General features: G+C 31.0%; 1 protein-coding gene across 6 annotated transcripts in view; it reads left to right on the forward strand.

Annotated features, from left to right (window-relative positions):
* LOC107439384 (ecotropic viral integration site 5 ortholog) overlaps window positions 1–17,128 on the forward strand; it is a 122,967-nt gene that overhangs the window by 44,563 nt on the left and 61,276 nt on the right. The window contains exon 1 of one of the 6 annotated variants that reach the window (XM_071184436.1): window positions 3,604–3,792. The exons of the other annotated variants lie outside the window; for them this stretch is intronic. Coding sequence (XP_071040537.1) covers window positions 3,746–3,792 — 47 coding nt within the window. The 5' untranslated portion in view covers window positions 3,604–3,745. Of the gene's footprint in view, window positions 1–3,603; window positions 3,793–17,128 lie in introns of those variants that run through there. 6 annotated transcript variants of the gene reach the window in all.

The following is a 17,128-nucleotide window of genomic DNA, read 5'->3' on the forward strand; positions in this document are numbered from 1 at the left end:
ATCATAATAGTTTATTCAATTTGGTAATATACTTAGTTGAACGGGGTCATAAAACGGCTTTGTTTTAGGCCGCAGAATTTCTTTCTTCCTTACCTTCCTTGTTCATTTTGCTTTCTTCTCTGATTGGCCATTCAAGATTTAGCACGCTGTCTGGATGGCCATGCTCGATAAGGAAAAAACATAAACCGGACATTATTTATCGGAGGATATCCCTCATTTTTTCAGTTGGATACACTCGTTTTGGTTTTTAAGGTCATGTTATTGTTCATTTAAATCCGATTTTATGGGAAAAAAGGTGTTTATTCTTTTATATATGTTTGTACAAGGCGTGGTGATTGATTTACTAGACATTTCTAATAACTCCTGAAACTATTGTGGGATTTACGCACCGTTTAATATATTTCGAATTAACCTTTATTGATTTAATGGATTTCTGTACTTTGCTGTAAGAGTTTCAGAAAGATTTCTCTTTCTGAAATCTCTTCGACATCTTTAAATCTTGTTTTATTATCAAGTTTTTTAGTTTCAAAGAACAAAAATTCTGAAAGATTTGTTCGAAGAATTTGTTTGAGTGATTCATGTCCACAAGTTTTGAAGATGTCTCAAGTCATTAAGGGAGCTCCAACGTCAGAATTAAAGATCATTCCGGACGCAGACTTCAACAATTGTTTCTGAAGCATCTTAATCCGAGTACAGAAGCAAAGTGCGCAAAAAGCAAAAACGAAACAACCTTAATTGCTTTTGATCTTATGATCGGATTTTAACGTACTATAACTAAATCTTAATGGTTTGAGGGGATATTAAATAAAACAAAAAATAATAAATAATTATTAAATTTCGGTTTTGTCTGGAATTGTCTTTAAATAAATGAATTTTACATTTATATTCAAAATTTTTTCAATTTGCTTAAAAATTTCTCGAGATATAGTGAAATGTACAAAAATTAAAATTAAATGGTCCTAAATTTGAACTGCTCACCTGACCAAACTATTGAACCATTTTCCCCCGATTGTGGCTACCCCTACCTATATTTTGAGAGTTAGAAATCCAAATAGCCGAAATAAAAGGTATGTTTATTTAGAAAAGTATATTTTTGTAGCTGATTTCTTAACTTAAAATATCGTTTGCCATAATAAATTAGTATACTTGTAGGAACGAAACGAACCCTAACGAACCATAAATATTCAGTTTTAGTACGTGAAAATTCGATCCTTAAATCAAAAATTATTCAGGGTGTTACATTTATTTCTCTGCGTACTGTACATCTTCGCAGGTGAAAGTTACTTTGAAGCAAATTAAACGAGTATTTAATTCACATGGTTTCAGGAGTTATTAGATCAAATTTTGATTTTAAAGCAATTAGTATGTAAATGAACATACCGAAATTTTTTTAATAAAAAATCATTGCCAAAATAAAATTTAAAAAAAAGTGTCATCTGTGTAAGGAGGCATGAGTTTACGCGACATTTGGTAACACCAGTGTAGAAGCTTCATTAACAGTGAGTGTCATGCGAAGATTATGCATAAATGTGAAGGACTTTTGATGTCAGTCACCTCAACTTTTTCTTTCATTGCACCATGACTTCGTGAAAGATAGTTAAAGTGGTCTTTCTTAATTTAAGAGCTTAATAAAAGGTTCTAAGTAAAACGACATGATATCAGAACAGTAATACATTTGTTTATATAATAAAAACTGCTTTTTTAAAATTTGAAATAATGTGTTATTTATGCAGTTCAGTCATTAAGTGTTTTGACACACTAAATTTTTTGTCATGTATCAATGTCATATTCCACTAAATTTTTCTATTATGAGAAATCTATCTCAACGCGATAGAACACCTTATTAGAAGATGGCAAAAAATTAAGATTTTTTGTGAGAAAATATCTTAATTACACAATATTAATTTATTTTGACAAGTATTTAAATTTTTTTTAATAATTAATTGTAGGCTTGAATTTTTAATAATTGAATGCAATAATTGATTGTTAGTTAAGAGACTGGGTGTTTTTTGTATGAATAAAAATTTAAGTTCATTTGGCAAGAAACAGTCGATGGCATCTTTGAAAAACGGGACTGCATAATAAGATGCCAGTTTTAAGTTTAAATGAGTGTTAGGAATTATAGATATGGCCAATAGGAAGCTTTCAAACGAGAAATAAAGGCAAGACTTAATATTTTGTAATAAAAATCGGAATTCTAAGAATGTGCATACCTGCCAGCATTTAATCCTTTCGAGGATGATTTTCCTCAGAGGTAGTAAAATGGAATTTAAATTACTATTTTGGGCAGACACATGAGCAGTATTTTGAAAAAGCTTATACTACCACAAAAGTATTATATATTATTATATATACTTAATTTTTTAAAAAAAATAGTGGTGGTCAAAAAGTTATAAATTAAGTTTATTTATGCAAGGAATATGAAGAAAGCATACATTTTACTACCACTTTAAATATAGAAATAAAATTGTACGCCAAATGCGTAAAAGTTGGTAGGTATGAGCGTGTTTAATTTACACTCGTTTAAAATAAAGTTCGTTTTTTCCCCAGTCTAATTTCATATTGTTAGTCACCTCTGGCTAATTGAGATACAATAAAAGATATTCTCGTACCATTTATTTGCCCATTTTTATTCCATAAAAATCCGATAATTATATCGAACGTTATTCTAGCTGTTAGGTTTTTATTTTGCTAATTAGAATTATTTTTGGATACCATTAATTTAAAAAGCGAATAATTTTAAAGTTGTGTTTCCAACGTGAATCGCTACATGACATATTATTTTTATTAGATTTCAAGACAATTCTAAAATCTTTAATTCTCAATTTGTAATTTTATATATATTCGTTACTACAATTCTTTAAAATTTAACCTTAGCAATATATTTATTCTTTACAAATACTCTTTTACTTTTTAACCTGTAATGCTTTGTTTTATTAGCCACAGCGATTCTTTAATTCTTAAGCTTATTATTTATTCTTAACAACTCTATAATTAAGTTGTAACTTTAAACCTTAATTTTTCGCAAATTAATAATTTAATTTACAATTATTAATCTTTTCTCAGAATTTTTTTTTAAATCAGTTCTTTAATTCTTAAGTTATAACCCTCTGTTTTTTTTCTTCTTTTTTTCTCTTCAAATTAGCAAAAAATTTTACCATAAAAGTCAATTTATTTATGTTCACTTTTATTCACTAACTTTCTGAAAATTTATTCTAGTTAATAAATTGTAAGCTGACACTTTTCTCTAAAAATGATAAATTTATTCTCTGAAATCTAATTTAGATAAACCTCAAAAAAAAAAAAAAAAGGAGAAAATGACGTGCCTCTGGCTTTTTGTATTGTAATGGCTGTTTCAATACTGCTGGCAAGTAAAAAAAAAAAGAAGTTTTTTTTAAAAAAGTTTCTCCATTCCACGCTTTTGTGAACAAGTGTCTGCTGAATCTTGTTGCCATTCACTATTTGAGAAGAATTGAAACGTCACCTTTTATGGCAGATCCAGTGGTGTAATGCTTGTCCGAGCGTGTAGTATTTTTTTAAAAACCGTTTTAGAGCAGAACAACAGGGAAATGCTCAATACTTTCACTTCTTATTCCTTGTTGTCGTTCTGGAATGCAAAAGATCGGTTGAATTTTTTAGCAGTTCTCAAATTCTGAATTTTTCACGTAACTGCTCTTAGTGTGCCGTTTTAATGAATAAGAAAACAAGATCTTATTAACGTTCCAATTGTTGTTGATGTGAATGTATGAAAAGGATATTTGGGATATCATTGTATTTTTCCAGACTGCGCAGGTAATTTCACATCATTGTTAAGTCTGTATTACGTCCGTGCTTTTATCTGCATTTGTCAAGTCTTAATAGCAACAATTAATTGATCAACAGTACTAACTACATCTTGACTTTCATTGACTTTTTCAGAGATGCCAACTTGCTCCGGACAGCAAATATATATTTTAAAGTGGTAGTTCATCAATTGTGATTCTTGTTTAATAAATTCAATTTAGTAGATTTTTATCCACCACTATCTCTAAATAATTCGTAGACTTATATATTTCACCACTTTGTAGTACTTATGTCGTGCCATACCTCTTAAAAAGCAAGGAAAAATAGTCAAATATTTGCAAAATTTGCTTTGTAGTTATTTTCCGTTTTTTCAAATTATTTTGGCGTGTTCGGAGCAGTTGGCATCTCTGCTTATTTAGAAAAAGTGTTAAAGAAATTGGAGCGCTTTCACTGTTGCAAGCTATTGAAATTAGTATTTGTGAATTTTTAATTATAAATTGCAGCTAATGTAGTTAAATTTCATAGTTTACTATTTGTAGCTTGTTTTATTAATTTAATAAAAAAAAGAAAGATATTTTTGCATAGTGTGCATTTAATTATATTTAGGATTATATTATATTTACAATTATATTTAGGATGAAATGAATGCAATCATATTTAGGATATCATTGCATCATGCCAAAATCAGGAATGAACAACTTATGATACGCTGGATAAAAGTAGTAGTCGACGTTTATGATTTGGCCTCTGAACAGTCTTATATTTTCCATAATCAACGTTCTTAAAGAAGGAACTGTAGAGTCTGCAGTTGGTTCGATTCGATTTTTGATTCTGGACTTTTCTGAAAGCTCAACTCCCACTTATATTCGACTTTCTTTTTTAAACCGAATTTTAGGAAAAGATTAAATTAATTGGGATCCGCCCCCTTTTCGCTGATGCTTTCCAGTTCCGAAGATTGTCTGCTTTCCTGTGTATATGGTTTTGCTTTGCAAGCTATTTGTAATGTGTTCTTGCGTAAAACCTTAGGAATTTATGTTATTAATCAAAATCTTTTAAAACTAATTCCTCTTTAAAAATTAAAATTTATAGTAAATTGTAAGTTATTTAATTTTTTTTTAAAATTGATATAAATGACAAGTAGTCGAAAAACTTACAGGAACAAATAATTAATTATGTTAAAAAACAAAAATTTAGAATTTCGTTAGGAATACAATTATAAATTTCAGATATTTGATCCATCACTTTAAACAGAAAAGTGACACACACTTTAAGTTAAATTTAAATAAATGACATACAATAGAAAAACTTCTAAGAAAATTAAACATTAATTATGCTTTTAAAAAACAAAATAACTCAGTTAATAATAGTGAATAAAATTATTATTGAAGCTGCATAGGTATAATTAAAACACAATATGAAATACTTTTTTTTTTCTATGAATTATTGTTTCTTGATATGAATTTTTCTAATTTATAGCTCAGTTTTATTTCAGATTTTCGTTGTCCATGCGAGGAAATAAATTTCACTCCGAAATTTGTAAACTTGTCCGTTTACGTTTTCATCCTTATGACAGCTCACGCGTTTGATTTTGTTGCCAACGCGTAAAAGAAAAATGGAATTTTTTTTTGTCGCCGTGTAAGAGAAATATATATAGTTTAGTAAGTAAATGTTAATTAGAAATTATGTATTTCTATTTTTTTATGTGCGATTAGAGTTAAGGGTATTTTAATTAAAATAACGCTTCATACTATTACATAATAGTTAAAAAAATATATATTGAATTTTGTGTAAAAACATTAAGAAAAGAGTTAAATATCAATATTCCACTCGCACACTCCCACGTACATAAGTATCTTATCACAAAGAAGTTCTTTAATGTATAATCATGAACAATGCAAATGATGCATTAATTTGATACGCTCTATACCTTTTTAATTTTATTTTCAACTTAGCTAAATAAATATAACTTTTGAATTTATGAACTTATTAATAACTATTCCTTTAGTAATATCCTTGATTTAAAACTTTCAACATTTTTCTGTTGCCCATTTTCAATAATTCAAATTAATAAATAGGGTCATAATTCTTCAAATGTAATGAGTTATTTAAATAATCCTCATAATAATCTTTTGAGTTATATTTTTTTCACTTAACTAAATTGTCTGAATAATGTTTGAAACTTTTTTTATTTTGGACATAACTTATATTTAATCGGAGTCTGTGTCGCGTAAATTTTTCCAATTTCAACTCCTGAAAAGTTTTTTTTTTTTTAACCGAAGTAACTCTGACTCCACTGCCCTATTTAACATATTTCTAAAAATATGTTAAACAATTCAAAAATGAAATCGTCAAAAAGGAAGGGGAGGACATGATTCTAAAAGTAAATTTTAAAGGTGGCGATTAAAGAACACCCTTATATTTTATTATGGATAAAGAATCAAATAACTTAAAAACTCTTACGTGTTCATCGTCAGTCTCGAAAAATTTAGAAGATAATTTTTTTTTCTTCTGGTATTCAGTTTTGACAGCTGAAAATTATTTCGGGGGATTTCGGATTTTTTTTCTTAAAATATATGTTCACGTAATGAAAATAAAATACTTGCCCCCTTCTACTCAGGAGCTCGCGAGACAGGATTGAACATGTCAAAAAAAGGAGGAATGGTTTTCGGAGGGAGGGCGCTATATATATTTTACTGGGGCGCTATTCCGCTGAAGAGGATTATTATCGATTACAAAGGGGGCGTCCACTGGGTGTTGTCGCATCAAGATGAGTTTCGGGCTCAAGCTTTATCCTCTTTACACAATTATTTTGAGCAAAAATGTTTGTGTTCACTTCTTTTGACACCTGTCTGCCTTCATCGATTTGAAGAAGACCTTCCTGTCGGTTTCCTCTTTTTATTTTAAATTAATGTGCTTATCCTTTTCCTTGAAATGATGGATTATGAATAATATTGTAGTATAATCCTAAAATAAGAGTGTCTGTGTCTATATTTAGAAATTTAATGAGTTTATTGTATGATAATCTGTTTTTTTCTTCTTCTTTCCATGCATTTTCTTTGTGTCACATTTAATTTATCTTTAAGAGAAACCTAACGTATTATTTATTTTCTCTGCTGAAGTAATCTGAAGCTTGTTATTATTTTTCTGAATGCTACGGCAGACTATTTGAATTAAAAATTTTCTATATTTGCCGAAGGATTATGGTATTTTTTTGGGGCCAAAAATGAAGCATTCTCAGCAGTTTTGCCTGGAACCCTATTAATGTCATTAAGTCTTAACATTTTAAAAGCCATTAACCGTTAAGCACTGTCCGGAATCATGTTTCATAATCAAGTAAATAAATAATTTTAAAGGGAAAAAAAGGGAGATAAAAGTTAGGAAGAAATATAAAAATTTTTTACTAATGATTCCCGTCTTGAATGGTAATAGTAAGCACTTATCAATACCTTATTTTTTGTCCTGTGGAATCCAAGACAAAAAGAAGTCTTCAATTTTTTTTTTAATACTCCTTAACAGTAATTTAGAGGAAGTGGGCATAAAAAAGAAAGAATTTTATTATCATCATTATTTGCAGAACAAATACATATTTTTTAATGTATTCATTAGTTTATTTTTTTTCCTACTAACTAAAACTAGTATTTGTGCTCTGCTGAACATTATTGTTATCTTCCTAAGTATTTTGACTTTAAAAAAATATATATACACCGAAGAGCCATTACATTATGACCACCCTGTTAATAACATGTAGGACCACCTTTAGCCCTCAAAACTGCTAGCACCGCCGTGGCATTGATTCCACAAGGTGCTGATAGGTAGTCTGAGGTATCTGGTTCCAAGCGCTCATCAACTGGTCCTGCAATTCCCTCACATTGCAAGGGGGTAGCGTGGTAGCACGAATTTGGTTTTCCAAGTAGGACCACAAATGCTCTATTGGATTAAGGTCAGGTGAATTTGGGGGCCCAAGACATGACTTGTAAGTCACTAGAGTGTTCCTCGAACCAATCCATGACGATTCGACCCTTATGACATGGTGCATTATGCTATTGGTAAACACCATCCCCCGCATGAAAAACTGTTGCCATGAATGGATGAACCTGGTCTGCAACTGTATTCAAGTAGCTTACAGACGTCAGGGATTGTTCTATGAGGATTATGGGTCCTAATGTGCCCCATGAAAACATTGTTCCTGGGCGAGAAACCCTGAAAACCTGGGCGAGCCCATTGCTATCGATGGAGCGTGGTCATAATGTAATGACTCTTCGGTGGAAAATGGAAAATGGGGTTTAAACAAAATTAAATGAAAGTAATAAATTATTGCCGGTATCTAAAATCATTATAAAGTTCTGAATTCATAATGCTGTTTTTAAGATTCTTAAAGAAAGTTTTTATAAATGCATATTTTTCAAATTATGATGTCATAGTTTCTTGATGAAGAAAAAAAAATTTTTTTCCATAAAGAAAAGTCCGATTTATTGTGTAAACTAAACATTTGTAAAACTTAATAAGTCGACTTTTAATCAAGATCATAGAAAATATTTGAAAAGACATTTGTGTGATTTTTTATCAGCCTTTATACTCCCTTTCAACATCTTTATTCTAAGCCTAAAGAAAGAAATCACGTTTCTAATGAATTGGATGTTTGAAACTCAGTTGGAAGAGATTTTCCAATCGTACTCTGTTTGATTAATCTTATTTGTTCTGGAGGGGACATTCGATTCTTCTCTAGTTAACCCCCGAGTTTCATTTTGTCTCAGGATTTTCTGTTTAATGAAGTATGCTTGGAGTTGCTGTTTTATGTTTAAAACATTCATGCTGTGAGGAAGAGCTACTATATATCTGAGATTTAATTATTTTCGTGACAGGTATTCTTAAACGTTAACATCCTAACGCTTTTTTAACAAATAAAATGAGCATTAAAATAAGCTTTCTGTCGGTATTCTAATAGATGTCAAAGTATTTCTTAAGGATTTAATAAATAACTCAGAATAATATAATTAACTATATTATTTTTGTTATAGATTTTCGTTTGGCCTATAAAAATTTGTTGCTATACTCTTTTTATAGTTTACTTTTCATAGACATTTTATGTTATATATTGTTGCTTAAAATCTCTCAGACTTTAGACTTTATGAGCATGGAGTTAATAATAAAAATTATTAAATAGAAAACATTATTATTCTAGTTACCGCCCTCAATCTCAGTTCACTCTAACCTATTTCTAAAAAGGCATTCAATAAATAAATAATATTCAAAACGTATTCCAATCTTTATTTTTTTGCACTACGCTAAAATGTCATTTTTTTAAAGAAAATTTTTAAAGACTTCCTTCCAGAAATTAGTGTTTATTTTAGAAATTGAGATTAGTAATTTTAGTTACGTTCATGTCAGTTATAAGTTACTTAAACTGTCTTAAAACAACGCATTATTTATTGTAATTCTAGATAAATACAGGGTGTCCCAAAACGACCGCATAAACTCTGCACATTAACTAGATTCCTCGTTGGGAGAACATAAAAACTGCCCAAAGAAGCATTCCTGCACGATACATAGTTTACGAGAAAAATGCCGGTGCAAGAAAAAACACTTTATTGAACATATCAACAGCAGTATACTATGCGCAATTTAAAGCAGATGTTCTAAGTGTCCGCCGTGCATGTCGAGGCAGGCTTGAGCACTCCGTGGAATGTCCAATGAAGTATTTTTTTCTTACACCGGCAGTGACGTCATACTTTGTTTTTCATATTTTTCTCATAAACTATGGATCGTACAGGAAAGCTTCTGTGGGCAGTTTTTATGTACTCCCAACTTGGAATCTAGCTGTGCAGAGTTTATGCGGTCGTTTTGGGACACCCTGTATACTTTAATTATAAGGTTCAAAAAATTGGAGAAAAATCATTACTCTAAGCAGCTCCGAAAAGTCTACATAGGTTTCTAAATTAATGGTAGTCCTTTAGACCAGCACTACTCTATTTGACTCGGACCGAGACGGCCCTAATCGGATCTACTTAAGATCAATTAGTGGTCCCCCAGTTTCGTGTTTTTCCTATACTTTTGGCACAAAATAGCATATTTCATCATAATTATAAGCATTACACACTCTCTTTTTTGTAATTTCTGATTTAAATTCACTTTGTTAACTTTTTTTTATCATAAAAATAAGTATATTAGACACATGTAAACGGTGCTGGGAAAATATTTACAGAATAAAACTATCTTTAATGTCCTGTTCTTAATTTCTATCCCTGGTACGCTTTTTTAAAAACCGAAATTTTTGCTACGAATTGTCAAATCAACTAAAAATTCTTATGCAGGCAGCTTAACCAACGACATCTTATCTCAACATTCACGATTTGGGAAAAAAAAATTACAATTACCCTATAATACATCATTTTAAGCACATGGAAAATAAAAATTATCATTATTAAATTAAAAATTTATTAAAAAAATGGTTCGTTACATTTTTTACGACATAATGCAAAATGACAAAACATTGCTTGATCATTTTTTAAACGTTATGGAAAATGACATTAAGATTCAAATATTTAAAAAATTCAGTTTGTGTAATATTCCTGAAACAAATGTGAGCAGCTTCATAAGCGACAATTACCTGAGTATCGCCATGTGGTAGTAAAAAGTTGAACTATATTTGTTAAAAGTAATGTTACAGGATTGCAGTAACTGGCAAAATCATCCTTCAAATCTCTTGTGAAAATGCATATGTTTTTTGTGTTTGTTGCAGCACGGTGACATAAAGGGTTAAAATTCCAAAGCACCTAATAAATGTCACTGATATTTAAGGTTGGGGCAGGCATGAAGTTGGCATCTTAAGTGGAATTACTACAAGGGGTGATCAAATGAAAAGGTACGAAACGACGTAAAAACGTAACAATTAAATATTTGCATATTCCGCTATGGGAGAACGTAGCGACACATCTCGGGATGCGATTGGAGTCTCTGACTGCGATCGGAGCATGCGCTGGTGCCCGCATGAGCAGGAGAGAGCAGAGGCTCTTATCAAAAGCGGCGTCCAAATGATGCGGCAGTCCGTATGAGAACCGGATGGCGTTCGCGTTGCAAAATTCGACGATTGAGGAGCAGCGAGGTGTTATCCGATTTCCTCGAGCACAGAAAAACCATTACCTCCGATGTGTACTGTGAGAGACTCTGACGCCTACGCAGGTCCATCAAGAACAAAAGACTGGGGCTGCTCACGTAGGGTGTGGTTCTGCTCCACGATAACGCGCGTCCACATCTCCAGACTCACTCATATGGAACTGGCCAAGTTCAAGTGGGAGACGTTGGACCATCCGCCCTACAATCCGGACTAGTCGCCCTGCGATTTCCATGTGTTTGGTCCACTGAAGAAACACCTGAAAGGGAAGCTCTTCAACTCGGACGACATACTCAAGGACGCTGTGAAGGACTGGGTCTCGTCAAGACCACAGGAATTCTGGGAACAAGGAATCCTGCGGCTTGTTCATCAGTGGGATCGCTGTGCACAGGCCTATGGTGTATATTTTGAATAAAGTCTACATTTGTACCCACCGTGTCGTTTCGTACCTTTTCATTTGATCACCCCTTGTACTACCAACTGCATTGGGATTACGAAAAGAAGTAATAGTTAGCTACTTAAGTGGCATTAGTAATACCAACTTCATTGAGATTACGAAATGATATTTAAGATTACTAACTTCATTAGGATTACGCATAAACTAAAATTTTGAATAAATAGTTACATTAAAAAAAATTCTGACTTCAGAGTTAGATATTGAGTTAGAAATACATATAAATAAGCTTTGGTAGCTAAGAATGTGATTTACCTCGAGAAGAAATAAAATAAGTATAGTTTATAAAGGTAGTTTTATTACCACACTCTACGTTTTTAAGTGCAGCTTGCACCACTGCATTAGTAATACTAACTTCATCAGTATCACCAAAAGAAGTTTAGTATTGGTAATGCCACATAATTAATACAGTAAATTCAAATTTCTCAAAATTTTGTAAATTCAAATTCTCGTGTCTTTATCTGAGAAACGCGTTTAAAAATATCTAACTAGAGGAATATTTTTCCTTTATTACTGATTCAAATTTCTGTATATTGCTGCCACATGACCAGAGATGGAACTATCTGTAACGTGGTTTTTTTCTGTAGGATTCTTTATGTGAGAGAATTTCCTTTGTTTTTCTCCTCGCAGTGATAACCTACTTAACCAGAGAACGGAGAATCTTGCAATAACAAAATCACATAAAATAATGGTTTTCAAGATAGGACAGAATGATTTTCGTGGGAAAACAAATATTTATTTTCTATATCTTACTTTCCGCATTTCTCAGGTTTCCGCGAAATATGCCAATAAGAATGTTTTAATATATTCATCGATATTGGGTAATGTCTGAAATAAAATCTTTTTTAATGAACTGGTTTTCCCGCTTGTATTTACGTATTTTTATGCATATCGTATATTTGAATAGCAATATCAGTTGTTAAATTGCTAAAATTTCTTTGTATGATTTGGTTTAATATTCTTACTTATATGTTATGAGTAATATTTCTTTTGAAATTAATTGCTTATTATGTTTGGATAAATCATTAAATTGTCTGTACATATATTTAATTTATTTTTTCCATTCTAATTTATTTTTTATGCTTAGTTGCTCGCAATGGCATTAATATTTACTTTTTGAATACTTAGTTTTAAAATTCAATAATGTTACGAAATGTGATGTTTTGTTTGAAATCTCAACTTGCTTTCACTTTCGTTTTATTTTTTATTGACAAGTTCCCTATATTCCCAAGTTCCCCCAGTTATAAATAAATTTTATTTAAATATCCAACCGATTAAACTTATGTTTTATTTTATTTTAAACTTTTTTCTTATTTCCGTTTACTTATATGATATTCTTAAATAATAATTTCTTTTCTAATATAATGTAAGGCTAAAGTATAGATGTTACAAAATCGCACTATTTACAAAAAGCGTACTATTTATGGAATATACGTAAATATACAGAGATGCCAACTGCTCCGGACAAGCCAAAATAATTAGTAAAACGGTAGATAACAACAAAATAAATTTTGCAAATATTTGACTATTATTGCTTGCTTTTTAAAGGGTATGGCACGACATAAGTACTATAAAGTGGTGAATTATATAATCCCACGAATTGTTTATAAATAGTGGTGGATAAAAATATACTAAATTGAATTTATTAAGCCAAGAATCACAATTGATAAACTACCACTTTAAAATATATATTTGCTGTCCGGAGCAAGTTGGCATCTCTGAATATACACATTGTAATTTTAATCTATGAAGTGCAGCGTGCGTTTATCTTTTTACCAATTAGTAATTAACAAATAAATAAATAAAAATAATTGCAAGTGATAATCGAAATAAAAAACACTGTGATTTTGAAAAATAAGGCGCCTTCCATATTTTACGTTTTAAATTAAATTTTTAATTAAAAGTATTTGGTCTGTTTTTTTCTTGGTTTTAAACTGAAAAAAAATTATAAATTAACAAAATAGAATGGTTTTATTTTGCATAAAAATAAGGCTCTATTAGAATTAAAAAAAAAATATGTTCTACGTTTCTGTTTGATTAATGCAATTTATTTCATTTATTTTATAAAATGTATCTACTTAATTTAACCGTTAAATTGCTTGACTCAATAACATTTTTGCACTGAAAGCTTTAATTCTTAGTGTGATTTAAATTTTATGTTAATTAAAATTGTTCCATAATTTTTTTTTCTTTTTCCTTCCCTCTCAAAGAATAGGCGAATGCCAATTCAATAATCTCAATATGTCCAGTAGTCTTTTAATCCCCTTTTCGTTTTGTTCAGTCTAATGTAATTAAAAAAAATTAGGAATTTACCTACATTTCGTAATGTTAGTGGTTGTTTAGTTTAGCTCTGTTAATATATAGTTAATATATATATACACCGAAGAGCCATTACGTTATGACCCCCCTTATCTATAACAATGGGCTCGCCCAGGTTTTCATGGTTTCTTGCCCAGGAACAATGTTTTCATGGGGCACATTAGGACCCATAATCCTCATAGAACAATCCCTGATGTCTGTAAGCTACTTGAACATAGTTGCAGATCAGGTTCACCCTGAATGCCACCCAGGATTCATGGTAACAGTTTTTCCTGCGGGGGATGGTGTTTACCAACAGGATAATGCAACATGTCATAAGGGTCGAATCGTCATGGATTGGTTCGAGGAACATTCCAGTGACTTTCAAGTCATGTCTTGGCCCCCAAATTCACATGACCTTAATCCAATAGAGCATTTTCGGTCCTACTTGGAAAACCAAATTCGTGCTGCCACGCTACCCCCTCGCAATGTGAGGGAATTGCACGACCAGTTGGTGAGCGCTTGGTACTAGTTACCTCAGACTACCTATCAGCACCTTGTGGAATCAATGCCACCGTGGGTGCTAACAGTTTTGAGGTCTAAAGGTGGTCCTACATGTTATTAGCAGAGTGGTCATAATGTAATGGCTCTTCGGTATATATATTAAATGCTTTTGTATTTCTTAAGATTAGTGGGGGGACAGGTTATTTTTTTAACTTTAAAATTATAGATGAGTTCTTCATTCTCCTGTTCTTAAACTTTTCAAGATTTTTTTTTTTTAAATGGAAATATTTGTCAATATATTAAGTAACAATAATTTTATCATGCATGCAAATATCTCTCAGCCTTTTTTTCCTTCTCTTTGCAGATTAAATATAATTTTCTTTATTAATATGCGTAAAGTAATATTTGTAATTTCAAAAAATTACAAGTGCAATACTTTTTCATTACTCTTTATATCAAAAAATCAATACGTGTAATAAAATAAGCATTTCAAATTTTCCTAATATTTTTTTTCCCCCTTTCGTGAAAAGGCGGAATATTTTTGTAATGAGTAATACACTTTTCCGAAGAGAACAGATTTACTTTTTTTATTTTCTCCATTGGTTTCCACGACTACAAAAAATACAAAGTAAATCATAAAAACTTCGCTACGCATTGAAAATATATGCGTTTTTATATCTACTTCCATTTTTTAAATATAGCAGAATATGTTCGCAATTGTTGATATGCGCAACAAATATGATTTCAGTTTTTATAAATCTCATTTTCTGTCGCCCTCAGCAAATAAAAAATCATTTTTATTGGCTTCGTGAATATTTTATGTGTACGTTGTTGATGGAAAGAATTTTTCTTTTCCTTTTTTTTTATTTTTTGGTTTGACTTTAAATGATTTGAATACCTATATGCGCATGTGGATAATTTTATTTATAAATATATTATCAAAATAAAAAATGAACTTAATAAATACGGCATATATTAAATAAATGCTGCTAATCTTCAAGTTTGGCTGTGATGCATTGATTGTAAAAACATGCGAGTTTTAAAATCATATTAATTGATAACATGTGCAAGTGATAGAAAATTAATTATAATTTATTAATTTTTCACCTCTCGAACGACGTGTTCTGAATTTAAAGGTGAAGGATAATAGAATAATAAGCCATATTTTCAAGTGATTCAACATAACAGCACTTTGAGAGTAAAATGCTACGATTTCTTTGTTAGCAATGAAATGTTTCTATGTATTGCTCTATCATGTAATTTACTTTCGTAAAACATGTTTTAGTACCTTTCTGAAAACAATACTAAGGTACAATTTGATATAAAAATGTCACCTTTGAAAAAATGTGGCATATCACTGTTACCCGAAACTCTTCAATTGTAATAATTGAATCATTTTGACTTGTTTTTAGATTAATAATAGACCTCTCATTTTTTAAAATGTACCAAACTCGTTTTATCGTTCCTGAAGGAAAAGTAACTATTGATTGCTCTTATTTTATATTAACTTAAGAAGATGAATAAATATTACTTCGGTACTTGGATTTTATTGCGAAGTATTAAGCTTTTCTATCTCTCTAAATATCATCAGGCGCCATATTTAATAGGAAAAGGCTATGCTTAGATACATTAAGTCCTTTGGTACGTCGGGAAAATTTTTCTTTCTATTTTTCATTAAACTCTCGTCATTTTTGACTTAACTTTTCTTTCGAAAAAGAATTTCTTCTCTTTATTCTTTTTTCTTCTTTTGGAAATTCCCTTCGATCTTTAAAAAAAGAAAAAAAAAAGAGAAAAAAACGTTCTTTAGTAGTGTTTACATCACATTTACTGAAAAAGAAACTTTTCTTGTGACTGCTTTTTTATTGGTGAAATATGTGTGTACTGCTCATTCTTTTGCATTTATTGAAAAAGCCATATAATAGTTTGAAAAGATCTCGGAAAGTATTTGATTTAAAAATAAAAGTGTAAAATATTATCTTTTTTTTACAGTTTATTGCTTCAACTTAGACTTGAATTTATTTCCCTCTATTTTCTTCCATTTTGTTAGTTTTTTCTGTTTTACCCCTCTTTGATGATTCCCCCAATCGAAAAACAAATATCCATTATTAAATTGTTTGTTTTAAATGCATCTTTCCCATCTATAATATAATGTACATTTATTTTGATTATTGCTTCGCTTCACAGTATTGTGATGGAACAGCCGAATGCCATTGGATTATTATTAGAACAAAATTAAATAACCGTTTTAGTTACCTCATTTAATTCTCTCCTAATTATTTTGTACAGAAATATATGGCTACATGGTATGAGGCTGGAAATGTTCGGTCACTTTTCTGTATGGTCACTTTTTAAAACTATACTTGGTTAAACATAGAATGAGGTGAAATGCGTATGTGGTGGTGGTACTTATTCCTCTTGGCCCAGAACAAGGCTAGACCAAGTCCAGGAGACCGTTCACCGACAGAAAATCAAACACCATCTGCGGATCCTCCAAAATAAAATTTTTCTCCAGTCCCATACAGGTCAGCAAATGATCAAGTGAAGCCTGGTGAGCACTACATTTTAGGCATACAGGGAACGTCTTTTGACCCTGAACAAATGTTAGTCCGCGGGTATGACCAGTGATTAGTCTTGTGATAGCTGTCTGTAGTTTCCTATCACCTTTTAGCTCCAGGGCAGCCCCAGGACTATTTTGTTGATACCATTCACGACTAGGTGGAATCCTCCAAGTCCTATTATTGTCGGCCTTTACTTTTGCATAGATTTCATTGTATGTTAGAAGGCCACTACTATCTATGGGATCATTGGAGCCCTCCTTGGCCAGTTCATCGGCCAGATCATTAAAGTGAAGGTTCACGTGGGAGGGGATCCACTGAAGATGTATATCATTGTGATAAGAGTAAGTCATCAAATTGTCGATGATATTTAGGCCAATTCTGTCACTGATGTTTTGCCAATTACTCAGGTATTGAACTGAG

This window comes from Parasteatoda tepidariorum, chromosome 8 (genome assembly GCF_043381705.1).
Source record: "Parasteatoda tepidariorum isolate YZ-2023 chromosome 8, CAS_Ptep_4.0, whole genome shotgun sequence".
Taxonomy (NCBI): Eukaryota; Metazoa; Arthropoda; class Arachnida; order Araneae; family Theridiidae; genus Parasteatoda; species Parasteatoda tepidariorum.